The 27,696-nt window shown below is 45.4% G+C and overlaps 2 protein-coding genes across 4 annotated transcripts in view; one reads left to right on the top strand and one right to left on the bottom strand.

Annotated features, from left to right (window-relative positions):
* The window catches only part of SLC23A1 (solute carrier family 23 member 1), a 396,028-nt gene that overhangs the window by 42,734 nt on the left and 325,598 nt on the right, over positions 1 to 27,696 (top strand). For 2 of the 3 annotated variants that reach the window (XM_075601621.1, XM_075601622.1), the window contains one exon: positions 8,664 to 8,777. In XM_075601621.1, coding sequence (XP_075457736.1) covers positions 8,664 to 8,777 — 114 coding nt within the window. Of the gene's footprint in view, positions 1 to 8,660; positions 8,778 to 27,696 lie in introns of all 3 variants that reach the window. The other variant, XM_075601620.1, reaches the window with a different exon arrangement.
* Positions 241 to 3,463, bottom strand: LOC142494321 (uncharacterized). Its single transcript, XM_075598879.1, has 3 exons — positions 3,096 to 3,463; positions 1,629 to 1,706; positions 241 to 1,265 (listed from the first exon to the last, which is right to left on the bottom strand). Exons 1-3 carry the CDS (start codon positions 3,370 to 3,372, stop codon positions 241 to 243), a joined length of 1,380 nt encoding a protein of 459 aa, XP_075454994.1. The 5' UTR covers positions 3,373 to 3,463.

The following is a 27,696-nucleotide window of genomic DNA, read 5'->3' as shown; positions in this document are numbered from 1 at the left end:
AATGGCAGCTTCTCTAAACTTAGCAACTGGCTCCTGGTGGACCATTACTGAACAGACGATTACAACATAAATATTTATAACACAATTAATTATGAGTGTTAACATTTCCAAAACTTCACGTGTACAAGAACATAGTTGAAAGTTTGGAAACAACACAGTCTTCAGCATACATACAATAGTAATTAGATAATCTGAAGTCAACAAAACAAGGCCAAAGACATATTTTCTGAATTATAACATTTATTTTTTTTGTTCCTTTTGCGAGCGAGTAACAGGCCTGCTTGTTGTCTCTTGAATTTTCCTTTTTCTTTTGCCACCAACTTTAGGCACAACAGAGCCACTTTGAGTGGCCTCTGGCACTTCACGGGCAGGGCTTGTGGCCAGTGACTGTTCACCTACGGGGCTTGTGGCCAGTGACTCACCTACAGGGCTTGTGGCCAGTGACTCACTTACAGGGCTTGTGGGCAGTGATTCACCTACAGGGCTTTTGGGCAGCGATTCACCTACAGAGCTTTTGGGCAGCGACTCACCTACAGGGCTTTTGGGCAGCGATTCACCTACAGGGCTTTTGGGCAGCGACTCACCTACAGGGCTTTTGGGTAGTGACTGTTCACGGACAGGGCTTGTGCCCAGTGACACATGTGAGCAAGTTGGTAGACACTGCACAAGTGATGGTTGGTCTGTTTCATGTGTGTCTTGTTTTGTTTTTGTCGCCTCCTTTGTAGGTGTCTGCTGCTGAATTTGTACAGATGGCAGCGGTAGGATGTCATCAGGAACCTGCACAGCAATGTCTGCTACTTGACCGGTAACATTTGGGCCTGGTGAATGAATATCAGATGAATGTGGTGAAAACTGACCTGCATGAACAGATCCTGGCTGGGAGGTGTTGAATTGTGGTACATTAGTCATTCTCCAGTAATTAGCTTGTGTTTGCTGAACAACTAATGCTTCGAATGAGGTGTTGATTTTTTGCAACTGTTTAGGCACTTCAATGAAGACTCTGTGGAGATGTGCCAATTGTGATACTGTTTCTTCCTGCAGTCCAATCATCCTTTCCAGCACTGTCATCATGTCTGAATGGCGACGATTTTCTGCGTCCACTATTTTTCCCTCTGAAGCTACAATTGCATCGTATGTGGAAGTTGATGGACGATTTGGCGGTACAACAGTTTCTATTGGCACCTCTTCATGGTCACATGATTGTATTTCAGTCTCTTCTGTGGTGTCATCCTCATCATACTCATCATCCTCATCACCATGATGTTCTAAAAAGAAATGTACACATTATTAAATGGCATGTTAATGTATGCTGTGTTACTATGTAATTGTACTGTGTCCTAAGTAACACCTAACATGTTAGCATACGTTTTATAACCTCATTAAAAACTACCTTGACTTACGAATAATGTTTGGACTCAGTATGAAATATGAATGAATGAAAAGTTGCTCTAAACTCAGAAGTCCTACATGATAATTAACATCACTAACACAATACATGTTGCCTTACACTTAATTTTCACTGACACTAAGTAATCCTATTTAAAGAAGATGTGCAAAACAAATAATGCACATGACAACATAACATATAGAAGAGCACATATTATATGGCCAGCAAATGATACACTCACCTTCTAGTAGTGTTGAGCTGGCTGACCCAGGTGAAGACACTTGTTCCATCTCAGGTGACACATGTCCTCCAGGGGCAACTATATATAACAATAACATAAGTTTTACATTTACATGTGTAAATATTGAACAAACACTTATTGTATGTTCTGTATTTATGATTAACTAACAACATCAGTTCCTTAACCGAAAATGTGTGTGAAAGTGAACATAAATAGTTGTAATAACACTGTACATGCCTGTGTACTTAGAATTTTTGAGTTCCCTAACATACAACATACTATGTTTCTGCAGTAATGCGTGAGGATAAATAGATTAAATGAGTACATAAAAATCATATGTTGTGTAGTGATATCAGTATCATAATGTACATAACTATCATGAGATGACCATTCACAATGGTTATCATGAAGGTGGTCATATTGCAAAAAGTGTTGTTTTTGGTAGAGGATATGTGTGGTACATTAATCGAAGATGTGGCACACCTGAATGTGGCTGTGACTCAACAAGACAACACATGCAGTGTGTGATAATGTGTCTTTCATAGTAGTTCAACTATAGATATGAGTGAACTAATGTGTGACGTACGCTTTGATAAGTAATGAGTTGTTGGGGCATTTAGTAGCTAGAGTTAAGCTTTCAAATGAGTGTGATTAACTTCAGTTGTGCTATTCAGGTTGTAAGAAAGGTATTCCCTTCCCCAAAAAGCCTAATCAGCCACACCTTTCAATGACTTGAAACAGGTGCAAATGGTGTGAACTAAGTTGACCGTGAAATGAGGCTGTAATTAGTGTGTGTGCTGAACCCCACCCCCTCTATTGAAGTGTATGCTGTGATGAGATATTAATTGCAGCTGCTTTAACACAATGGTAGATGAGCTAAGTAGTCATCTGCAGTGTTTAAGTTATGAAAACAATGACATAACATATGATACGTGTGCCTCATTATGCTGTCTGTATATGACATAAAGCAAAAATGGACCTTTTCATAAGCAACTATAGATGTGTTAGTGCCAGTGATGTTTGTAGGCCGTTACATGCAATTTCTTTGATGCATGCTTAAAATAGGCAGTAATGTCATGTTTGTCGGAGTAAAATCAATAAAATACACAATAATATGATACATATTTCTGTTCTGTACCTGTAGCTACTAATAATTTCTCATGAACATGTGTTACACGTGTACTACCCTGTTGTTCCCCATCTTCGCCCACCATCAATTGCTTCCACTGCAGCTATGCATTTTGGGAATTCACATGTAAATGAGCACGCAATGGCACGTGCTATATTAGTTACTGCTTTTAGTAGGACTACTACATATATGTCTATTTTGAGATATATATATACAGAATCAGACATATACATATATAGATGCAGGTATGCTTATATTGTGAAGACAGTATAAAAAGCAGTGTAAATATGCAAAATAACTGTAAGCAACGACACGCCTAGTACAGTAATATTTATCACCTGCTGGAAATTGTGACGGATAAATTCCAATGTCACGGTCACCAGCCAAGCCTTCCACGACGACGGTAAGTAATTTTGGCCGAAGCAGCTCCTCCAATGGAGTCAATATGAGACGTTGTGGTGTGGGCCCACCTCCAGTGCCAGTAGCATGCACGCGTTGGTCTTGTATTTTCTTTTTCAATTTGGACCTAATATCATCAAATCTTTTCCGACAATGATACTTGTCCCTGACACTATTCCCACAGGCATTGACACCAATGACTATTGTGTCCCACATTTCTTTTTTGCTTGCTGCACTTGTCCGCCCTTGAAAAACATATAAAAGATATGAGGTAAATTAATAATAATATAAGCACCAGTTTCCTACACTGCTAGCTGTTCCAAGAGATAGCAAACATGCTGTTTTATGTGTAATATGTGCAGCACATGAGCATTGACTACTAAACCTATACATGTAAGCAAGGTTGCATTCATATTGTATGCAGTTCTGGCAAATTGACCGCCTGTGTTTATTTGTCCTTGTAAGGCATGATAAAAAGCTGTGTTTCCACACTAATGAACATAGAAAGATATTGTGTACCCATATTTGCATATGAACAAAACTCAGATGACCTAGGATCACATGTATTTGAATAATAAATGTAAAGTTACACTTACCTACTAAATGTCCATAGAGACTGTCATAGTGCTCCAGAATGCCAGTGACAAGAGCCCTATTTTCCTGGTCATTGAAGCGAGGATTACGTGGCTTCTCCACACGTTTTTTCCGAGCAGGTTTAGGGTCAGAGCTTGGCTGGTGCTGACTGGACTCTCCTTCTTCCAATGGAAGAGCCTCCAAAAGCTGGCCACCAGCAAGCACGCCACCACCAGACACCCCATCAGCAACTGCGCCACCAGCAGCACTCCCAGCACCAGCACTCCCACTCCTAGCACCAGCACTCCCACTCCTAGCACCAGCACTCACACTCCTAGCACCAGCACTCACACTCCTAGCACCAGCACTCCCAGCACCAGCACTCCCACTCACAGCAACAGCACTCCCACTCCCAGCACCAGCACTCCCACTCACAGCAACAGCACTCCCACTCCCAACAACAGCACTCCCACTCCCAACAACAGCACTCCCACTCCCAGCAACACCACTCGCAGCACCAGCACTCCCACTCCCAACAACAGCACTCCCACTCCCAGCAACACCACTCGGTGCACCAGCAACATCACTCCCCTGAACAGAACGTTCACTCCGACGCGTACTCGCACGAGTAGCACTCCCACTCCCACCAGCATCACTCTTCCCACGCTTTGCGGGCATACTTCCAGCACTCACAAAAAACAGACAAGAAATGTACAGGCAATCACACGACCCACTTCCACATATAAAACAAGACAAAGATGTAAACAAAACAACAAAGGACAAAGCTCACCCAATACACAACAAGTCTCTCAGTCAATATGCAAATGTTCAATCGTCCAGCTCTGTGCGTCTCTCTCTCTCTCACTCCCAACAACACAGAGAATGATTAGCAGTACACGTTGCCTTTAAATATGGCGCGCAATCAAAAACATGCTTGTTTCGCCTGATTCAGCAAGATTTGTGATTGTGCAACCTAACAGCACCCCGCCACGCACGCCGATACACCTGTGTGTGATCGGCTCATCATCGTGAGAGTGGGCGGATTTGTTTTCTGGTTGATTTTGAATGTATTCGGCACTTACTGCATACGGAGAGGGAAAAACGCCAATAACATGACTAATCGATAAGCTAGCCGATTTCACATAATCGTCGCTTAATGCATGAGGCCCTTAATCCCCTCAGATGATTTTACTATGCTTGTCCATTTCTGTGTGCCCTCACGTCTGGACTACTGCAATGCACTCTACCTGGGTCTTCAGAAAAAAAGAGCTACGCTGCCTGCAGCTGGTGCAGAATGCTGCTGTCAGGTTATTAACTAACCAGACTAATTATTGCCAGATGACACCTGGTCTCCATTCTCTGCACTGGCTGCCTGTAAAATAGAAATTAGTTTTCAAGATTTAAAGTCCTATATGGCTAGGGTTACAGCTATCTGAAAGAACTTCTAGTTCTCTAGACACCCATTCGCTCACTTCGATCTGCAGAAGAAGTAGTCCTAACAGTTCCTAGAATTTCCTTGACTTCCTTTGGGGCCCAAGCTTTAAGCCACGTGACTCCCATTATTTGGAAAAGATTGTCTCATACAGATGGAGAGGCCCCTTCCACAGAAATCAAGACCTACCTGTTTACCCAGGCATTTAATTAATGAACCACAACCTGTCAAGCATTTAATAGCTACAGTACCATCCCATCCTCTATTGTATCTTTCCTTGTGGTTGGTCTCTTTTATAACCTTAAATGTTTTCTTATTTTTCCTTTTTCTAACTGTGAAGTGTCATTGGGAGAAAAGCTCTAAATAAAGTTATTATTATTACACATACACAGTACAGTACAGACTGGCACACACATTGTCCTGCACAAACTTTGACACACACACACACACTAACCAGTAGATTCAAACATTCAGATGTGGTGCAATACAAGTTACTCCTGTGCATCACTTGGAGTGGGTGGACCACGGCCCAGCACAGGGGGGAATTTGCCAGAAGGATTAACACAGTAGCGGTCCCTGCATCTGAATGGGACTCCCACTTCGTTAATCCTACCAGGCCACCATAAGTCTAGAAGAGCTGCGCAGTGAGAGCAAATAGATGCAGTCCCTCTCTCTGTGTCTCCCCACACAGTTATTACAGCAGATCACACTGTTTTTATTATTATTTTTAGGACATAGGACTAAAGCAGGGCGTCTCCAGAGCTGAGCCACATTAATTTCATGATCGAGGTACAAGCCTCTGTATTGGGTGCCGGTATCTCCAGCAAGTTTAAATATCCCGTGTCACGGTCCACATGACTGGGCCATTTAAACTTGTAGGAGATACCGGCATCCCATAATGAGGCTTGTACCTCTGGAAGCAGGGGTCCCCAAACCTGAAAGTAACGTGGTTCAGCTCTGAACACTCCCTGATTCAATTCTATGGAGGCCTAACCACTCACCCCCTTCTAGACTAATTCCCCAAATACCTATTAGCCAAATGTGGCTAATAGCTGTTTTTGGTATTAACCAAAAATAAACCAAAATAAAATACACACACGGTACAGTAATTACCAAAAAAAAAAATTTGAAACATAAAATCATCGATTGTCACTGTGGATTACTAGACCCTCTAAATGGAGAGCCTAGATATCCACATTGGCAATCAATATTAACCTTTAATTTAAATAATACATTAATAATATACATTAATAACCCCCCCCTTCATTACCCCAGAGGCAACTAACCCTTTCATCCACCCCCTCTACACCCTATAACCCCCACCCCTCCACTACCACCACACAAAGTAATGGGCAAAAGCCCTAATAGCCAGATCTGACTAATAGCGCTTTTGCCCTTTCGAAAGCAATCAATGGGCACCATTTAGTTTTAAAAAAGCAGTACTTACATCTGCCAGGATGGAGGGCATCCTCATTCTCCTCTTCAGTGGTACAAACATTTAAAACACTATCTACTGGCCAGTAGCTATGAATTCCAATGCCCCTAGATGTTACAATCGTACCGATAATTCAGATGTTTCCTTTTTCATCACAGAATGCAGTGACCAGGCCCCAGCTATCAAATCTTTTATTTACAAACATTGGGGTACCCTCACTTTGGATCCCCTTATGCAAAAGATCACGAGTACAGGCCCACATGTAGTTTTCCGTAAAGCCCCCACACTGGGTAATGCATTCTCACCGAGTGTGCTCAGACCCACTACATCGGCTAAGTCCATGTCATCCTTTCCACAATTAAGGGGTCTTACAAATGTGGGCGATGCAAAATTTGCCCCAATATGGTTAGAGCTACGCATTTCTCAAATAGAGAGGGGAGATGCAGATTTAAGATTCAATCATATTTATCATGCATATCCAATTTTGTGATATACTTATTGACTTGCCAATGTACTAAACAATATGTTGGCTTAACAAGTCGGATGCTTAAGGTAAGGATTCTTGAGCACCTCAGGTTGAGCCGCAATAAGGATATGCTACACCCACTTTCCAGACATGTTAATTCATGTCCTTTGGGTTCAGCAGTATCTCTCCAATGTATTGCATTAGAACACGTTGCTCTACCCTCCCGCGGAGGAGATAGGATCAAAATTTTGTATCAACGTGAGGCACATTGGATATTCACTCTAAATACGCTGCAACCAAATGTACTGAATATAGACTGGGATCTCAAATGTTTCTTGTAATCACGTGTATTCTGCTGGTCTCAATTTTCAGTTTGTTTTACAATTCATCCAATGTTCATTATGTGCTCCTTCCCTTCTGTCTTTCCCTTCTCCTTTTTCCCCTCTTCTCAACCCCCCCCCCCCCATTATATGTCCCTTTCCCTTTCCCCACCCTTTTTCCCTTCCCCCCACCCCTTTCCCAGGTTATGAAGACAAGTCCTTTATTCTTGTATAATATGTTACCATTTATTATTGTGGTGCATCCAGTTGAAGATTAGACCTGTACTTTGTATCCTTTCCTTCCTGTGTTTCCAGATTGAAGTTTTACTTATTTTATTATTTTTTATATATCAAGCCCTTGTTTTTTGTGCTGTGGTTTTGACATTTTGTCTGAGGGTTTTTTTTTACCTAACCCTCTAGGCATTTATGTATAAATAAGGATAACTAACGTTTGATTTACAGCATTATGTCAACTGTGATTAATTATTTACACAGAGTATGTCTTTTTCACACAGCTGATACAGAGCTCATTAGCCCTAGTTCGCGGGCTTTTTTATTCAAATGTCGGGTTCTGCAGTCACCACCTTCACTCCAAGACAAAGCGCTCTCCAGCGTGAAACGCGTAGAGGAGGAGGTGGTGATGTTAGCCTGCTTCCTTGTGTGTGCCATGTACCAATAAAGCTTGTTTAATACCGGAACTCCAGAGAATTTTGACCATCTGTTGCTGTGGCGCCGTTCTCCATTCATCATTACTGGCCAGTAACCCCTTAATTACCTTAGTGGGTAGTAATCGTGATGTAATTAAGGGGTTAAACCCGCCTGCTCCTTCTGGGGAGGCCAAACCACCCACCCATGGGCAATTACCCCAATCACCCACCCCTTCTACCCCCATCACCACACACAGGGCAGCCCTGAACTCTGCAGGGGGGGGGGGGGAAGCCTCTTAAGGAAATAATATTTTCTCTTGCATGGCAAATGGTTTCATAACATATTAATTTTCAGACATCTAGTTTAAAGTGAGATATTCCATGACATGGAATATTCATGGAATATTCATCAGCGTCTGATGTTGAGAAGCACGGTTGAAAATAACTATCTTGACTAATGGCTGTTTGGCTTAGCTTCTTGAAGAACATGTGATTCTGTTTGCTGCAATTCAGTTCCTTCTACAGTAACTGAGCCAAAGGAGATCATTCATGAAGAACCCTAGTGAAATGTAAATGTTTTTGTAATTTCTGTGTTTCTTGTCAATAAACTAAGATGCATACATTTTTCTAGCAGAAAGAAGATATCCCTACCCCGCAGACTACAGTTATGAAGAGTGTGGCAATTGATATGCTTTATAAAATTGAAGATGTTCCACCCTGGTATCTTTGCATTTTCCTTGGATTACAGGTACAATATGCTTAATTAGAAAAATAGTTTTCCTACTGTATGAATTTTATCTGTCTTATTCTTAAGGATTTTAAAGGCTTACTTGACTTGCTCTTGATGATGCCAATTTCCACCTATATTGAAAATGGGATATACTGTACTATTTTTGTGACACAATTATTTCATATTGTCCCTAGAAATATGTATTTGAAATATGTGTTGTTCATGTTAAAATAAAAATCCCTTTATTTTGACATAGTGACTTTCATTGTTGACTTAATTTATAAAGAAAAAAATTAAGTAAATCACAAAACACTATTCTATTTAATGGTACTTTGCTTTGAATAGCAAACAAGAAGAGAAAAGGAATGCAGCTTAAAAAAATCTCTTTTTCTATTCATACTGTGCATTTGAAAAAATACCAATAATTCGTTTTTGTCACCTGCATCAACATATACAGTGTTGTACTCCCAACACTTTTTACAATTTCTTAATCTATCTTCAGATGGTATGGGGAGGAAGCCCAAGTGATAACTACAAATGTGTTCTCTAATTTAACCACTGTGTATCAATCCTATATTTAAACTATTTTTGGCTTTAACTACACACTTAATCTAACTGTACTTTCAACATTATGGTGGTACCATATTAAAAGTCTTTGCAAAATGTAAGTGGACCACTGCAACTGCATTGCCATAAATTCCTAATTACCCCTCAAAGAAACTATAAAGGTTAGTTTGGCATGACATATCCCTCATAAATCTATGCTATTACAAATAATTTTATTATCCAAAATGTATTGCTCAGTATTATCCCTTAATACATCTCCAAGTAGCTTCCCCACTATTCATGTCAGGCTTACAAGTCTGTAATTTCCTGGTTATTATCTAGTATCTTTTCAAATACAGGCACCACGTCTGCTTTACTCTTGCGTAATAGAGACATCGAATATTACAACAAAAGACAAAAATTCCTAATGTTACATCCAATATGACAAAAAATATATAGTTAAATACTTAACTGTTTGTCTTCTCATAAGTAATGGTCATATAGTTAAACTCTATGGCCAAAGCATTATAAGCGCAGCCCTGCTAAGGCATGGCCCATTTGCAGGTCCTAACACTATCTGTCTTGTCTTTTGTTGTATACATTTGGTCACACCCAATAGCACTCCTTTTGACACAAATATATTATATGGTGTGGTGGGTGTTGGGGTTAAAGCTTGCAGGGATTGTGTGTCCTTGAGTATTAAATATATAATAGTTTAGTTATGAATTAACTTAGCTCCTTAAGAACCTATGTTATGATCACTGTTTTCCAAATATTCCCCTCACTTAAATATTTGTTATCACTTCTACATTGTTGGATATTAATAGGTTCAGTAATGCCCTTTCCTAGTTTCATCATAAATAAGGTAGCATACTTAAGCACCTATATTCTTTAGATATAATGCTAATTCCATTACTCATCAAAATCACCCATAATAAAAACATGACCTAGTTTTTCTGCATTTATTATCTGTAGCAATAGTTTCTAATATGTGGTGGTCTATAGCAGATCCCTACAAACATTTTTATTGCACTTGTACCTCCACTGGAAATTGTAATCTATACAGTCTCTACATTTGCACCAATCCCTTCACAAACACCTTCTCTTGTAGTAGGTTTTAAATGTGGTTTTACATACGTAACAGGGTATGTCCAGCTGTACCTGTTTCTCCCCACATAGTGTATCTGCTATGTAAGTCATGTTAAGATCCAGGCATTAGCAGGTTAATCTGTGGGCCCTTGACCCCCCTTTCTGCTTCCCCAGAAAGTGAAGGAACGTAGGTGGTGTCTCGTGGCCTGTGTACAGCCTCTTGTAGGTGAGTACAGTCCATGAGTCCGCCCCTTCCAGAAGTTTCGAAGAGGAGTAGGCTAAAGTTAGTGGCAGTCTTTCTCTCTCAGCCCTGAGAGCAGGAGGCAGAGGAGTCTTCCTCTCCACCTTGGAGAGAGAGGATTCAGGAGAGTGTCCCTCTCTGATCCCTAGCTAGGGGGAAGAAGGGTGATGTGATGGTGGGAACAGTGAGTGTTCCCTATGGCGGGGTAATCTTGTTCACTTGGCTGGCTAGCCAAGACCACCTGGAGCAGTGGAAGTAAAGCACCGTCCAGAATTCCTGGGGCATATACAGAAGAGTATGCTGCTCAGCTGATTGATGCTGAATAAAGATCCTGCAAATATACCTCAGCCTAAGGTGTCAGTTCCTGGGCTTGGTGAAGGTATGTGTCTAGTGATGGGGGCTGACGCCTACACATCGTGGGAGCCATCACTACCGGAGGCGCTGATAACACAAAGATGAACCAGAGTCCTGTGAGAGACAGTCCTGTCCAAGTCTCATAACATCTGCAGACCACTCAGACCTCCTGCGAACCAACAGGTGAAGCACCAAAACAGCGAGGTAATGCGCCCTTTCCCGCACACTGGTCCCTAGGTGAGGTTGGGGGAGACGTGTCACACATATAAAAACGGTCCACCACCTCTTCTATTTGCCTTATCAATCCACAAAAGTGAATACCCCTGTAATGTAACTGCCCAGTCATGAGTTTCATCCCTCCAAGTTTCAGAAATGCCCATCATAACAGATCGCTCTTTTCTTGATATTATTTCCAGCTCTCTCATTTTATCTGCCAGGCTTCTTGCATTTGTTTTTATCTGCCACTCCCTTTCTCCTCATTGGGACTTTAGTCTTTATAGGTTTTCTTGTATTATCCATATTTAATATAGGTGCCTCACTGTCACCCAATGACACATAACTACTTCCCAGTTCTGGTCTATTCTGTCTAGCCAATAACTGTAAGGATTGGGCTTCGGTCCTGCCCCCATGAAGTGGCCCGTGATGAGACAGGTGACGCACCTCACACTGAGGTTGCACACAGGTGCAGTGCGGCCAGGCGGGAAGTCACCACATGGATTTGGCTTAGGCTCTGTCCCCATGATGCATCCCGTGATGCCACGGAGAAGCTTCCTTGCGCACCTACACGCCGGCGCTGTGTTGCCAGGGACACGCACGGGTTTAACACAATTACCTCCAATTACTCCACACCTGTGGTACACTCCGCCCCTGTTTACCAGTGGAGAGAATACGTATGATTATTCATCTCTTACAGCCTGGTGCAGCCCTGTTATTGGCTGTCACTCCCTTAAATGCTTAGCCAGCCCTCCTCTAAGTTGGCTGAGCATAACCTTAGTGTTGTACCTGTGCTTGCCTCAAGCAACTTGTTTGCCTTGTCTTTGGATTCCTGCCTGCTGCTTTTTCGTTGTACCTGACCCTTGCTTGTTCCTGGACCTCTGCCTTCTCTGACCCTTGACCTTGGCTTGTTTTTGGACTCCGACCTTCTGGATTCCTGGATCCCGGCTACGCACTACGACCATCCGACTTCTGCAACCCCAGACCACGTGATTACCACGACCATCCAACTTCTCCATCCCCAGACCACGGCGAGTATCACGACCATTGTAACTTCTCCTACTCTGACCCGGCTACACGACTACGACTCTGAAATCCGGACATGGTGCACGGTTGTTTGTCAGTGTATTCAAACATCCCCACCTCTGCCTTGCGGTCCCATCCTGTTTGTGGTGAGCACTCGTTACAATAACTTGTTGATTGTTGCTCCCTCCTAGTTAAAATGTACTTTAACCTTCTAATTATTAGATGATGACTTGTTGTTGTGATGTAATCCATCCCTACCATAGAAAGATAAAATAGAACCGATCAGAAAAGTGCTCCAAGTGCTCTAAAAACCCAAACCATCCTTTATACACTAATTTCTTAGCCATGCATTAACCTCTCTCAGCTTCAACTTTCTCCCTGGGATAGCGCATGACACTGGTAGTATTACAGGAAAATACTACCTTTAAGGTCCTTGATGTAATTATTAGAACCCTCCATCTTCCTTTAACTTTGTCATTAGTGCCAACATGTACCATGACTGGTTGGCCATTCCCAGCTCCTCCTAACAATTTGTCTACCCAATCCTTAGTATGTCAAACCCAAGCAACCAAGAGACAATAAACAGTTCAGATCAATCAGTCTAATGATTGAGTCCCCTGCCACCACAACCTGTCTAGGTTCCTCAGTATCCTGAATTCCTCTGTGCTGGAGGGACTATTTCCCTGGCTGCTAGAGGAATTGGTCTGCCCCAGCATTGCCATTCTTTCCCGAACCCCTCCAATATCTTCATTCAATTGGGCAAATCTATTGGGATGAGACAGCTCAGCACTGGCCTGCCTCTCGCTCTTTCCGTGCTCACTGTTATCCAGCTATTTACCTACTCCTATGTTACAGTTCTAGCCTTCACACATCTACTCCCAGGAAAGGCTACTCCAAGTGCACATACATGTGGCAAGATGTGCATGGAGTTGCATTCTCAATCTTGCTTAAAGATTCTGCAGGGAATAAATATATGTAGCTATGGAGTAACGTGATAACTAAAAATGAATTCCTCAATGTCATTGCTTCTTTCAATCCAATGTTTAAAATCCTTCTGAATTTACATTCCCACTTAATCCAACTGTAAACAAACTGTGCCTGAGGCAAACAGTTCAGCTTAAACATTGCTAGCAAGTTCAAGTGCTTGTCACACTCCTCTGTTAAAATCACAGCTACACAACAATCAGGTGTGTCAGGAAAGAAATTAACTCATACACCTACATCTACTGTAACTATTCTCAGACCAAGCAGTCAAATAAGTTTATTGAAAATTTATAAACCTGAGACAATTAAAAGTAAATTAACACAATATACCCTCTCCAAGGTCCCAGACACACTAATATAAAGAAATGAGGCCGGGCCCGCTGCGAGGGGAGGCTGCCGCGCTGCACGGTGAGTTTTTCCAGTCTGCAAGAAAATTGTGAGGGGAACTAGTGACGAAGCGCTAGGCCACGCCCCCCGGCGGTTCAGCCAATCAGGGCGAACCTGCCGGGTGATGTCACGGCTGCGCCCCCGTCACTCCCCTGTCACCCTCCCCCCCTGTCTTTCCCCATGCAGCTCTTTGCAGACCAAGGAATTCGGCTGCACGCACCGCCAGCCTAGCAGGCACACGTGCAGCGCAGGCACTGTGGCTATAGCCTTAGTTTGGTTATACCAGATTGGCCAACCAATCAGATTATCAAAATCTCATTAGTCCTAGGATTTAAAGAGCACAAAGAACAATCAACTTAAGCTGCATTCCAGTGCAACAGTAAATAAAATGAAAGTGTGCTTAATTCGGAGGATTATTTTAACAGAAAGCAGATGGAGGGATACTGATCAGAGCACCGAGTCTGATGCACACCGGGTGGCAAACTCTGACACCATCACAGTGGACTTGGCATAGCTGAACTCTGCCTGGATAAGGGACCGCACCAGCATCTGGAACATCACCATGATGTTCATTGGAACCGCGCCTTCCAAACTCTGCTTTCTAGTCTCATATACAGTATGGCTAGTTTAGCCAATGCTAGGAGCCGGTTGGTGAGGAACTCCATTACGCTTATTGTTCCAGCACACTGGGCACTCAAAATAAAGGGATGAGGGGAAAAGTGCAATCAGAACTGCAGGAGAAGGCACCTCACTGTGAAAAAGAGAGGCTGAAGTCTAGCACACAAGAAGTAAATATTATACACAGACTCCCGCTTGCCACAAAATCAGAAAATGGCAGAGGAAACTATGAAGTGAGCCAAGTACTCTCCCATTCTCAGTGTATCATGGATAAACCTCCAACTCAGAACCCCGTTGGGGCGGGGAACCAACTCTGAATAGCGTTCCCTCCACTGGTGTCTCTGCCCCTTGTTAGCTGGTAGAACTACACCTCCACATGGTATCAGGTTGGTGACAAGGGCAAGGAAGTGCACTACTGTATACAGCCCCTTCTTTGGCATGCCACATTAACATGCCGAGGACATGTCCTCCAACCTGCTATGCTTGGGAATGGGAGGAGCCTGAGTGGGTTAGGGCCTACACATAGACCTAAAGAGCTGCGGGTGCAAGGTGGGCATTGCTCTCCAGTCTGCAATACCTGCCTCTACCCAGTCCTGTAACTCACCATCCAGGAAATCCCCGACTCTGGCCAGTAGGGACAGAATTAGTCGGCAACGGATATAGGGCGACTCCAATATCTGATTCCCCCTGCTGGATTTAATCCAGCAGGAGCTTGAAAAGGAAATAACCCCCCATCACCACCTTTCCATTCCTGGTCATGGGGGAGGAAAGAGAAACACCTACTTTTGTGAGAGTGACAATATTTATACCCTTTGGGTGTGATTGTAACTATGTCTCATAACAAAACAGATCTGGATACTGATAGGCCACCACATCCAGTATGTGGCCGAATCAGTACCCACCCCTCAGGCTGACACTCTCTGGCTGTTGCTAGGCCCGCCCTTGGATACATCTAATGTATCCAAGGCTGCAAAAGCGCACAAGGCCTTTTTGAAGGAATTAGTCGATCCACTGCCCGCACCTATCAGGACTTTCACTGGTAGGGCCCAGGAAAAGAAGTAGCAGCCGGAGGCTAGGCTACATTTGCATGAGGTTTTATTATTGTTATTTATTTCTGAGCACTGGCTGATATGTATTACAAGTGCTAGGTCATTTATTACTATACACTTTGTTTTTAAAAATTATACATGCTGAAGTCGCAGCATGAGGCAGTATTTTTATGGTTCACTAGATTCTTTAAGGTTCATTGGAGTGGCAGCTAGATATTGCTGCCCATCATTCAGTGCCAGCTGGGTAGTCTATGTGACAGTCTTCATGGTTGAATGGGTTAATACCTAATTGCCAAGGTTCACTAAAACTATCATTTATATATGAGCCGAGGAGTCAGTCACATAGTGACTCAGTCTGTCTGTTGTAAGGATTTTAATGATTTGATCAGCTTTATGTATATGTCAGAAATATGTGAAGTTTATTTATGTTAATACAAGAATCAAGTCTGCCCTTAGGGCAATGGTACATATTGTTTAATTATTCTGTATTCTGAGTTGCTCGTGTGGCATTGACAAATTCCAGACTTAGTGATAGGAGTATCCCTAATACAGTCACTTTCTGTATATGACATTAGGTGCATGATACTGTAGCATCAGTGTCTTTTATAATATGTGGTATGACAAAATTGGAGGTGATACAATCAGGAGGAGATTATGGACAATTAACAGACTTTTACCACCATCATACGCATTATTCAATCAACGGATCGGTATTTAAATTTCTCCAGACCCGGTACACAGAACTATTGAGCTTGACGAAGCAGGAGTACCTGCGAAACGCTTAGCGCCATTCTGTGTACATTTGTGAGCATCGGTGGCCATCGTACTTTCTCAAAGGATCTGCGTTTCAGCAGCCTTACCGGACCCGGTAGCAAGAGCCAAGCAGTTCTGCAGAGAACCTGGAGAGTGTTGTCACGACAAATGAAGTTAACTATGTAAGTCCACTGTTATTTCTTGTACAATTAAATTTCTATTTTTAATTACTGTCTCCTCGATATTCCTGTTGGTCGGAGGAATCGGGTGTAAACCAAGGAGTAACAGACTTGGCATGTATGCCTGAGCTGGCAACACACAACCAGAGGAACTAAGACTGTGCGAGAACATCTTTAAAGAAATCAAACATCACTTGTGTACTCACACATGGCCGTGTGAGTATTATTACTACACTCACCGTACTACCATATTACCACCACTATCACTGTTCCTACTGTTTCAAGTTTATCTATCTGTGGACATCTTTATTTTTGTCTCAATATTTGCATTATCTATGACATCTATCTTGTGTCTCACAAACTAACTTTGTGCTCCCCTATTTTTTCATATGTTTCCAAGGATCCAGGAAGGATCCTTTTGGGTTGAGCTACAGTAATTAGAATAACCGCAAGTAGTTCCTTCCCTGGGGTGAACTTGGGGGACTACTGTAAGTTAGTATTGTTATTACTTTTATATTGCATCAGAGTACATTTTGAGCTAGCGCCCTGTCTTTTCGTCCAAAGCTGGATAGGTACAGCCTGTCAGTCAAGTGCCAGGATACTTATTCACCACACACCATAATGTAGGTGAACTCAGTGAATGTCATGGGATGTTGTTCTCGCCAGACGTCAACCAAGGAGCTGTAGGTGATAATTTCTCACTTAATTTTTACCCCTGAAGAAGTTTGCGCAAGTGCACGAAACGCGTAGGGCAAAGTTCAAAGTTCATTTGACGGAGTGACGAGAGCAGCGTGGCAGACGCGAGTCGGAGATGGAAGGAGTATTCAACCACAAGGTCCGCCCACCAGTGACAGAGCATCCGCCCCAGAGATGCGGGGAACCATAGGAGTGTATTCAAGAAGCGCTCCACTGTGTGACCGGAGGGAGAGCATTCACCGTCTCATGACCGACTTCCACTGCCTGCTTACTTCTACATTTCTGTGAGTAGGGTCCTCGTTTTAGACCCCCCGGACCGGCGGTCTCTCAGTCATCCGCATATTTACTATTTTATGTTGTTTTATCTCTTATTAAATTAGCTTTTATTAATTTCAGCTTTGCTATTGTTTTTCATATTTGTTGGGTAGTGTCTTGTCTTGTATTGTTTGTCTTATTTGTTGTACAAGTGATTTGTTTGTATCTGTATGTGTGTCAGTCTTAGGGCTACATTTGTTGGGATATTGCACTATTATTTTGTTTGTGTTTTTTCCACATATCACGAAACCCACGGCGGAAGCCACATTAGACCATCTGGCACTCAAGGATCAGAAGGGTCTACATTATTGGGACACTTATCTTCACATATTGGACTTCCAATTCACAAGATTGGACTTGTAAGGCGCCGGTTTCTCTTTTTGTTTTAATCTCCCACAATGCCAACGTGGAGACGAGAAAGTCTCTTCTCCATTATGGGCCAGAGCCTCGAGTGTGCAGTGGAAATCCCCCCTGAGAACCACATGTCACGGGAGACCAGGACTTTTAACACCTTTTAACCGGGATCATTCAATAGGCAAAACAAGGTAGTGGAATAAAATGATTTTTTTTTCGGGTAAACCCACGTACACACACTGAAAAAAAAATACAGGCAGAATTCACATTTACTGGGGGTGAAAACTAGCCTCAAATAGGTGCAGGGTGCCTGCTTCGGAAAGGCTTAGCCTGAAGGGAAATCATCCCGTGCTTCCTGGTCCTGTTTTCGGCTAAAAACCCTAGCCGTGACCGCTAAGTTCTATTTTGAGAACTTGGACCTAGCGTCTGACATAGCCTCAGCTAGGTAGACTTTCTTAGCTTCAGAATGAAGCCGACTGCTCTGCTATTCGCAAAAGAGCAACTTTGAAAAGCCCGCCTTTGCATTTCTCAAGTCACTAGATGGTCTGGTTCTCTGCCTCGGTCATCTCCTTACATACCCACCGCGGTTCTATAACATGGAAGTAGGAGGAGCGACCAATCAGAGCGTGGGAATTCCCCTACACTAGCCAATAGAAACAGGGGCTGGTCTCTTAGCTGATGTCAGAGGAGGAGGAAAGCCATCTCGAAAAGCCGGGTGAGCGGGAAATACGAATTAGTCAAAGGGAAATGCGCCTACGAGCTGCATCTTCCCCCAGATATCCCATTGCCAGCCGCTGGGCAGGCTCCATCAGGTCTGGCAGACCCAAAAGATGTCCCCACAGGGTGCCCTTTGTTCTCTGGACCTGGCAAATCGCCCTTCCCCTCTCACCAAACGGTTTTTTCACCTCTGGACATCCTCTCTCCTTTGAGCTCCGATGTCTATGCAGACATCATGGCACCTTTGTAGATTCCCGGGCTGACTGTATAGACATTTATACAGTATTGCTCAAAACATTATAAAACATGTTTTAATAAAGTATATGTCTTGGGGAACCTTATACATGTGAGCAAAATTGGTCTGGGATACTTGGGCTTGAAAACCAGGATTCTGGGGACACTGTGTAGTCCTGGTGTAATTCACCTCGCATACCCTCAAATCATGCTTGCCCATCGGGAGGAATTACGGTAACTTCGTCCTCCAAACTCCTGCAAACAAAACAAATGCATTTTGACCCAAATATTCCACCTAAAACTTACACTCCCGAAGTTTTATGTTTTTGGGGAAAGGGGAACAGGTAAATCCTAAAACAGGTCAGGTTTTCCCTATACTTTGCATGGGACTTCCATACACATACACCATCTTCATCTACAGATGGGTCCCCACAAATCATACATGATCTGCGGGTAAAATACCGGTAACACCGGTCAGCAACATTTTATACAGATTTTAAATCTAGTTTCCTCCAAATATCCACCCTTAAACTCCCGTTTGCAAAGTCCCTGTTCTGCAGCTATTTCCCACCAGGAGACCTAACCCCACATGCCATGCCTAGTGTATGAGCCTACAGGGAACAGTAAAATGGGTACAGGGAAACATATTAGAGGGCAATGCTAGACCCAAGAGTTGACACTTCAGCCCTTGACACACGGTCTTAGGGGCAGCCAGCCGGGCTTCCCCTTTATTTATGAAGGTCGGCTACCCCCTACCGTCACACCACACACTCGTCCATGTTGACTTTTTCCAAATAGTCAGACAGTCTAGCGAAGCATCATAATCTCAGTGGCCTGGCAGGCGAAGCATACATGTTCAAGAATTGAATGTGCAGTCCTCATGCCAAACCCTGAGTAAATGGCCATGAACAAAAGCTTTGGCAAGTAGAAGCTCTGGCACAAAGTATTCTGAGAACAGCCTTGCTAAATGAATAACTGGACAAGACCAAGACACCCTGTGTGAAAAGAACTCCAGCTGCCACTTTGGAGTCTTCAAATGGCAAATGTAAAATAGGGTTCTATGTCCTGTTGATTTTAAACTTCCTCTTCCCAGAAGAAGGTATAACTTCCCCCCTGTACCCAACCCCCACCCCCACCGCACAGAGGGAAGTGCTCATATTAAAGTAGGATGTGATTTGGGGGAGACAGGGAAAAACGCCTACACACCGGGTGCCAGGTTGTAGTGAACTCAGTTAACAAGGTGCCTTGGCAGAGGGAGGAGTGGGTGCCGGAACCAAGACAGGTTTCATATGCCCTTGGGGCAGCACTTGCTAACATGCCCCAGCTCCTTACATAGGAAGCAGCTCACTTCTTCCAGTCCATAGTATACCCTGTAGGTAATACCATAATTGGGAAAACCAAATAACCCCTCCATGAACTCTGTGCCCGATGGCAACTGCAGATGCACATGCCACATAAAGGAGAGCACCAGCCTCAGCACCGTATCCCTTCAGCCCAGCGGTATTTTAATGATTGGAGATTTTATGTCACACATGTACCGGCTCATGAGGCAGTCCAGGAGGAAGGGGGGCATGTTGGATAGTCTAATCTTTGTATCCAGCCCTTTCAGGGATTAAATAGGTCTCTCATACAGCAATGTTCCACTACACCAGTGTGTGAGGCAGCCAGCATACGTAGAAAGAAACCCCGTTCCTGTTCATATTTCTGGCTGCCACCACTGCTGAGGGTCCAACAATTTCAGCCACAGCCCTTAAAAATGCATCAATGCCCTGGCCAGGTGAAATAGTGCACTTCGCCCAATGCTTCCTGCTTAATACAGGTTCAGCCCAGCTGTGTTGTTGCTGGGTCTAGTGTCTGCAGCGACCACCTGCCCATGATGTGGCTGGAGCGGCAGGGGTTTAGCTGCTAACAAGAGCTAGTGGAGGTGCAGCCAGATCACTGCATAGTGTAGGTGCAGGGCTGTGGCTTATGGTGTTAGTGAGTGGGGCTTTGGGAGTAGAGGGCCTGGGTGAAGCCTCCCCTGCCTTATTAGCCTTCCTCTACTTAGACATGATGTTGCTCTATACAATCAGGGGAGGAAGTAGTGCCTGTGGAGAAAGATGGAGCTGTCCCTTTAAGAACCAATTAAGCCTACACTGCTGAGAGAGAAATGCAGGCAGTTTTTAAAAGCCTTGCAGGTTTGCTTTATTTTTTAACTCCTCTCTTCACAGCAAGCAGGCTAGGGTGACCAGATTTTGAAAATGAAAAACCGGGACACATAAAAATTATCAATACAACAAATTACATGATTAAAAAAATGAATATTATGATATTTATCTAATAGTGTCACCATTGATGATTCATTCTACCTCTTCCCATTCTCTCTCTACCTTCTCCCCCATTCCCTCTATCCCTCCCCCCCCCCATTTTCTCTCACCCCACCAGTCTCTCTCCCTTCCCTCCCCCCGTTTCACTCCCTTCCTCCCCTCATTCTCTCCCCATCCCCCCATTCTCTCTCTTTTCCTCCGCTCCTCCATTTTCTCTCTCTCAATCCCCTCCTCTATTCTCTCCCTCCCCTGTCCATTCTCTCTCTGACCTGCACAGACACACAGCCACTGATCTGCACAGCCACTGATCTGCACAGCCACTTACCCTGCACAGACCCAGACCCTGACCCTGCACAGACCCAGACCCTGACCCTGCACAGACCCAGACCCTGACCCTGCACAGACCCAGACCCTGACCTTGCACAGACCCTGACCTTGCACAGACCCTGACGTTGCACAGACCCAGACCTTGCACAGACCCTGCCCCATGCACAGACCCTGACCCTGCACAGACCCTGACCCTGCACAGACCCTGACCCTGCACAGCCACTCACCCTGCACAGACCCTGTCCCTGCACAGACCCTGCCCCTGCACAGACCCTGCCCCTGCACAGACCCTGCCCCTGCACAGACCCTGCCCCTGCACAGACCCTGCCCCTGCACAGACCCTGCGCTGCACAGACCCTGTCCCTGCACAGACCCTGATACTGACCCTGCACCTGCACAGCCACTGACCCTGCACAGCTACTGCCCCTGCCCCATGCACAGACCCTGCCCCATGCACAGACCCTGCCCCATGCAAGGACCCTGCCCCATGCAAGGACCCTGCCCCATGCAAGGACCCTGCCCCATGCAAGGACCGTGCCCCATGCACAGACCCTGCCCCATGCACAGACCCTGCCCCATGCACAGACCCTGACCCTGCAAAGACACACTGACCCTGCACAGACACACACTGACCCTGCACCGAGACACTGACACACTGACCCTGACACACTGACCCTGCACTGAGACACTGACCCTGCACTAACACACTGACACACTGACCCTGTACTGAGACACTGACACACTGACCCTGTACTGAGACACTGACACACTGACCCTGCATTGAGACACTGAGACACTGACACACTGACCCTGCACTGAGACACTGACCCTGTACTGAGACACTGACACATTGACCCTGCACTGAGACACTGACACACTGACACACTGACCCTGTACTGAGACACTGACACATTGACCCTGCACTGAGACACTGACACACTGACACACTGACCATGCACTGAGACACTGACCCTGCACTGAGACACTGACACACTGACCCTGCGGACACACACTGACCCTGTACTGAGACACTGACCCTGTACTGAGACACTGACCCTGTACTGAGACACTGACCCTGTACTGAGACACTGACCCTGTACTGAGACACTGACCCTGTACTGAGACACTGACCCTGTACTGAGACACTGACCCTGTACTGAGACACTGAGACACTGACCCTGCACTTAGACACTGACACACCGACCCTGTACTGAGACACTGACTCACTGACACACTGACCCTGTACTGAGACACTGGCACACTGACCCTGCACTGAGACACTGACCCTGCACTGAGACACTGACACACTGACACACTGACCCTGTACTGAGACACTGACACACTTACCCTGTACTGAGACACTGACACACTGACCCTGCACTGAGACACTGACACACTGACCCTGTACTGAGACACTGGCACACTGACCCTGCACAGACACACACTGACCCTGTACTGAGACACTGACACACTGATCCTGCGGGGACACACTGACCCTGTACTGAGACATTGACTCTGCACTGAGACACTGACACACTGACCCTGCGGACACACACTGACCCTGCACTGAGATACTGACACACTGACCTTGTACTGAGACACTGACACACTGACCCTGCACTGAGACACTGAAACACTGACCCTGCACTGAGAAACTGACACACTGACCCTGTACTGAGACACTGATACACTGACCCTGTACTGAGACACTGACCCTGTACTGAGACACTGAGACACTGACACACTGACCCTGTACTGAGACACTGACACACTGACCCTGTACTGAGACATTGACCCTGCACTGAGACACTGACACACTGACCCTGTACTGAGACACTGACACACTGACACACTGACTCTGCACTGAGACATTGACACACTGACCTTGCACTGAGACACTGACCCTGCACTGTGTTACAACCGGCTTACTCCGGGGCTCCGCCGTCTGTCCGGGACTGTTAGAACACGGTCTTTTAGGGTAGGTTAAATGACGAGGCGTCACGTGCTGTTCCTTTAAACAGGCTATGCCTGGTTTATTCAGTCCCAGGCACTGAGACTGCCACAGTGCATACAACAGAAACACTGACCCTGCACTGAGACACTGACACACTGACCCTGCGGACACACACTGACCCTGTACTGAGACACTGACCCTGTACTGAGACACTGACCCTGTACTGAGACACTGACCCTGTACTGAGACACTGACCCTGTACTGAGACACTGACCCTGTACTGAGACACTGACCCTGTACTGAGACACTGAGACACTGACCCTGCACTTAGACACTGACACACCGACCCTGTACTGAGACACTGACTCACTGACACACTGACCCTGTACTGAGACACTGGCACACTGACCCTGCACTGAGACACTGACCCTGCACTGAGACACTGACACACTGACACACTGACCCTGTACTGAGACACTGACACACTTACCCTGTACTGAGACACTGACACACTGACCCTGCACTGAGACACTGACACACTGACCCTGTACTGAGACACTGGCACACTGACCCTGCACAGACACACACTGACCCTGTACTGAGACACTGACACACTGATCCTGCGGGGACACACTGACCCTGTACTGAGACATTGACTCTGCACTGAGACACTGACACACTGACCCTGCGGACACACACTAACCCTGCACTGAGATACTGACACACTGACCTTGTACTGAGACACTGACACACTGACCCTGCACTGAGACACTGAAACACTGACCCTGCACTGAGAAACTGACACACTGACCCTGTACTGAGACACTGATACACTGACCCTGTACTAAGACACTGACCCTGTACTGAGACACTGACACACTGACCCTGTACTGAGACACTGACACACTGACCCTGTACTGAGACATTGACCCTGCACTGAGACACTGACACACTGACCCTGTACTGAGACACTGACACACTGACACACTGACTCTGCACTGAGACATTGACACACTGACCCTGCACTGAGACACTGACCCTGCACTGTGTTACAACCGGCTTACTCCGGGGCTCCGCCGTCTGTCCGGGACTGTTAGAACACGGTCTTTTAGGGTAGGTTAAATGACGAGGCGTCACGTGCTGTTCCTTTAAACAGGCTATGCCTGGTTTATTCAGTCCCAGGCACTGAGACTGCCACAGTGCATACAACAGAAACACTGACCCTGCACTGAGACACTGACACACTGACCCTGCGGACACACACTGACCCTGTACTGAGACACTGACCCTGTACTGAGACACTGACCCTGTACTGAGACACTGACCCTGTACTGAGACACTGACCCTGTACTGAGACACTGACCCTGTACTGAGACACTGACCCTGTACTGAGACACTGACACACTGACCCTGCACTGAGACACTGACCCTGCACTTAGACACTGACACACCGACCCTGTACTGAGACACTGGCACACTGACCCTGCACTGAGACACTGACCCTGCACTGAGACACTGACACACTGACACACTGACCCTGTACTGAGACACTGACACACTTACCCTGCACTGAGACACTGACACACTGACCCTGTACTGAGACACTGGCACACTGACCCTGCACAGACACACACTGACCCTGTACTGAGACACTGACACACTGATCCTGTGGACACACACTGACCCTGTACTGAGACATTGACCCTGCACTGAGACACTGACACACTGACCCTGCGGACACACACTGACCCTGCACTGAGATACTGACACACTGACCTTGTACTGAGACACTGACACACTGACCCTGCACTGAGACACTGAAACACTGACCCTGCACTGAGAAACTGACACACTGACCCTGTACTGAGACACTGATACACTGACCCTGTACTGAGACACTGACCCTGTACTGAGATACTGACACACTGACACACTGACCCTGTACTGAGACACTGACACACTGACCCTGTACTGAGACATTGATCCTGCACTGAGACATTGACACACTGACCCTGTACTGAGACACTAACACACTGACACACTGACTCTGCACTGAGACATTGACACACTGACCCTGCACTGAGACACTGACCCTGCACTGTGTTACAACCGGCTTACTCCGGGGCTCCGCCGTCTGTCCGGGACTGTTAGAACACGGTCTTTTAGGGTAGGTTAAATGACGAGGCGTCACGTGCTGTTCCTTTAAACAGGCTATGCCTGGTTTATTCAGTCCCAGGCACTGAGACTGCCACAGTGCATACAACAGAAACACAGCAAAACAAAAAGCTGCTCACCTGAGCAATAACTTAACTTAGGTTTTCCCTGACACAGGGTTGAAGTGGCTTTTCCACTTCCAACAACAAAATAAGGTACTTTGTAGTTTTAGACAAAAAGGAACAGAATGATTTAACCTGTTTGGGGAGAGGCTTTTCCCCTCTCTGCTTCCAGCAGCCTTCCTGTCTCCAGGCTCTTGGGGAGAGGGGGAGAGGAACCAGGAAATCAGTCTTAAATACCTGATTTCTAATTAGCATGACAGGTGACAGAAATCAGGCAGCAGACAAACTCTAGTCTGGATCCCTCATCCCTCAGTTCCAGCACTTGCCAAACTGTGGGATGAAGTGCATGTATTATGAGGCTGCACTTTCCAGCCTAAACAGGATAGAAACTGTTCAGTATCCTGGGAGCCCTATATATGGAATTTATTACCATCCCCTGGTTTCTGTCACATATCCTCCCCCCCAGCTCAGACCTCGAGGGATGAGCGACCATGGATATTAGGGAGTGCATCCTTGACAACCCGTCAGCATTGCCATGTTTGTGCCCTGACCTGTGTTCCACAGAAAATTTAAAGGGTTGTAGGTTTAGGAACCACCTGGTCACTCTAGCATTCTTCTCTCTGTTTTGACACATCCAGGTGAGGGGTGCATGATCTGTGACCAACCGGAATTTTCTCCCCAACAGATAGTATTTGAGCGTCTCTACAGCCCACTTTATTGCGAGACACTCTTTCTCGACTATGGAGTACTTTTTCTCCTGGGGATTTAGTTTCCTACTTAAATAAAGGATGGGGTGCTCCTCACCTTGAGACTCCTGGGAGAGTACAGCCCCCAGCCCTACCTCAGATGCGTCGGTTTGGACTAAAAACTCTTTAAAGAAGTCAGGTGTGACCAACACTGGTTGGGCACAGAGAGCTTCTTTCAGGCTTCTAAAGGCCTGTTCGGTTTCGAGGGACCACTTTACCATTAGCGGCCCTCTTGCTTTTGTGAGGTCGGTTAGTGGGGTTGCCTTAGTTGCAAAATTGGGAATAAACCTTCTATAGTAACCAATTAATCCAAAAAGGTCCTTACTTGTTTTTTTGTAAGTGGCCTTGGCCAATTTTGTATCGCCTCTACTTTGAGTGTTTGGGGTTTGAGTAAACCTCTGCCAATAGAATACCCCAGATACTTGGCCTCCTTCAGACCAATAGTGCATTTAGCGGGGTTAGCAGTTAGTCCAGCAGACCGAACTGCGTCAAGCACAGCTTGGACCTTTGGAAGGTGGGATTGCCAATCTTCACTATGGATTACCACATCATCCAGGTAGGCGGCAGCATACCGAGCATGTGGTTTTAAAATTTTATCCATCATTCTTTGGAATGTGGCGGGAGCTCCATGTAAGCCAAAAGGCAGCACCCTATACTGAAAGAGGCCGTCTGGGGTTGAGAAGGCTGTCTTTTCTTTTGCCCTTTCTGTGAGGGGAGCCTGCCAGTACCCTTTTGTTAGGTCTAGGGTCGTGAGATATCGGGCTTTGCCCAGTCTCTCTACCAGTTCATCAACCCTGGGCATAGGATAAGTATCAAATTTTGACACAGCGTTTAGTTTACGGTAGTCATTGCAAAACCTTGTTGTACCGTCTGGCTTTGGGACTAAAACTATAGGGCTGTTCCACCCACTTTGGGATTCCTCAATTACGCCTAGTTTTAGCATTTTTTTAACCTCTAAACTTATAGCCTCTGTTTTGGCCTCTGGGATTCGGTACGGTTTAAGGTAAACTCGGACCCCCGGTTCAGAGACTAAGTCATGTTCAATTACGCTAGTTCTACCTGGCTGTGTAGAGAAGACTTCTTTGTTTCTTCTCACTAAATTCTGGACCTCTCGTTTCTGATGAACGGACAGGGTTTCAACTATGCTAACCTCTGGGTCAGTTTCTCGATTCTCTGATGGACCTTGGGGGTACTAGGGTTAACAAGACCTCTCTATCTTTCCAGGGCTTTCCATAAGGTTTATATGGTAAATTTGCTCAGGTTTCCTCCTACCTGGCTGTCTCACCTTGTAATTTACTTCTCCCACTCTTTCCAAGACCTCATATGGCCCATGCCACTTAGCAAGGAATTTACTCTCTACGGTGGGAACCAGAACTAGTACCCTATCGCCTGGAAAAAAAATTCTTACCCTAGTACCCTTATTATACGTATTTCTCTGTGCCTCTTGAGCTTTTTCCATATGTTCCCTCACTATAGGTAGGACTGCAGCTATGTGGTCCTGCATCTGGGCAACATGCTCTATTACACTTCTATAAGGGGTAACCTCGTGTTCCCAAGTCTCTTTGGCTATATC

The sequence above is a fragment of the Ascaphus truei genome, chromosome 5 (genome assembly GCF_040206685.1).
Source record: "Ascaphus truei isolate aAscTru1 chromosome 5, aAscTru1.hap1, whole genome shotgun sequence".
Lineage (NCBI taxonomy): Eukaryota > Metazoa > Chordata > Amphibia > Anura > Ascaphidae > Ascaphus > Ascaphus truei.
Note: the sequence above shows the minus strand (reverse complement) of the source record. Positions and strands in the feature narration are given on the sequence as shown.

What these genes read in the sequence shown, in the direction of transcription:
- LOC142494321 (XM_075598879.1), bottom strand. Translation starts at nt 3,372, where the DNA reads ATGTGGGACACAATAGTCATTGGTGTCAATGCCTGTGGGAATAGTGTC. An exon ending in TCCGTCACAATTTCCAGCAG is followed by an intron (nt 1,707 to 3,095) that starts GTGATAAATATT and finishes TGTTATATATAG; the next exon opens with TTGCCCCTGGAGGACATGTG. An exon ending in CAGCTCAACACTACTAGAAG is followed by an intron (nt 1,266 to 1,628) that starts GTGAGTGTATCA and finishes ATTTCTTTTTAG; the next exon opens with AACATCATGGTGATGAGGAT.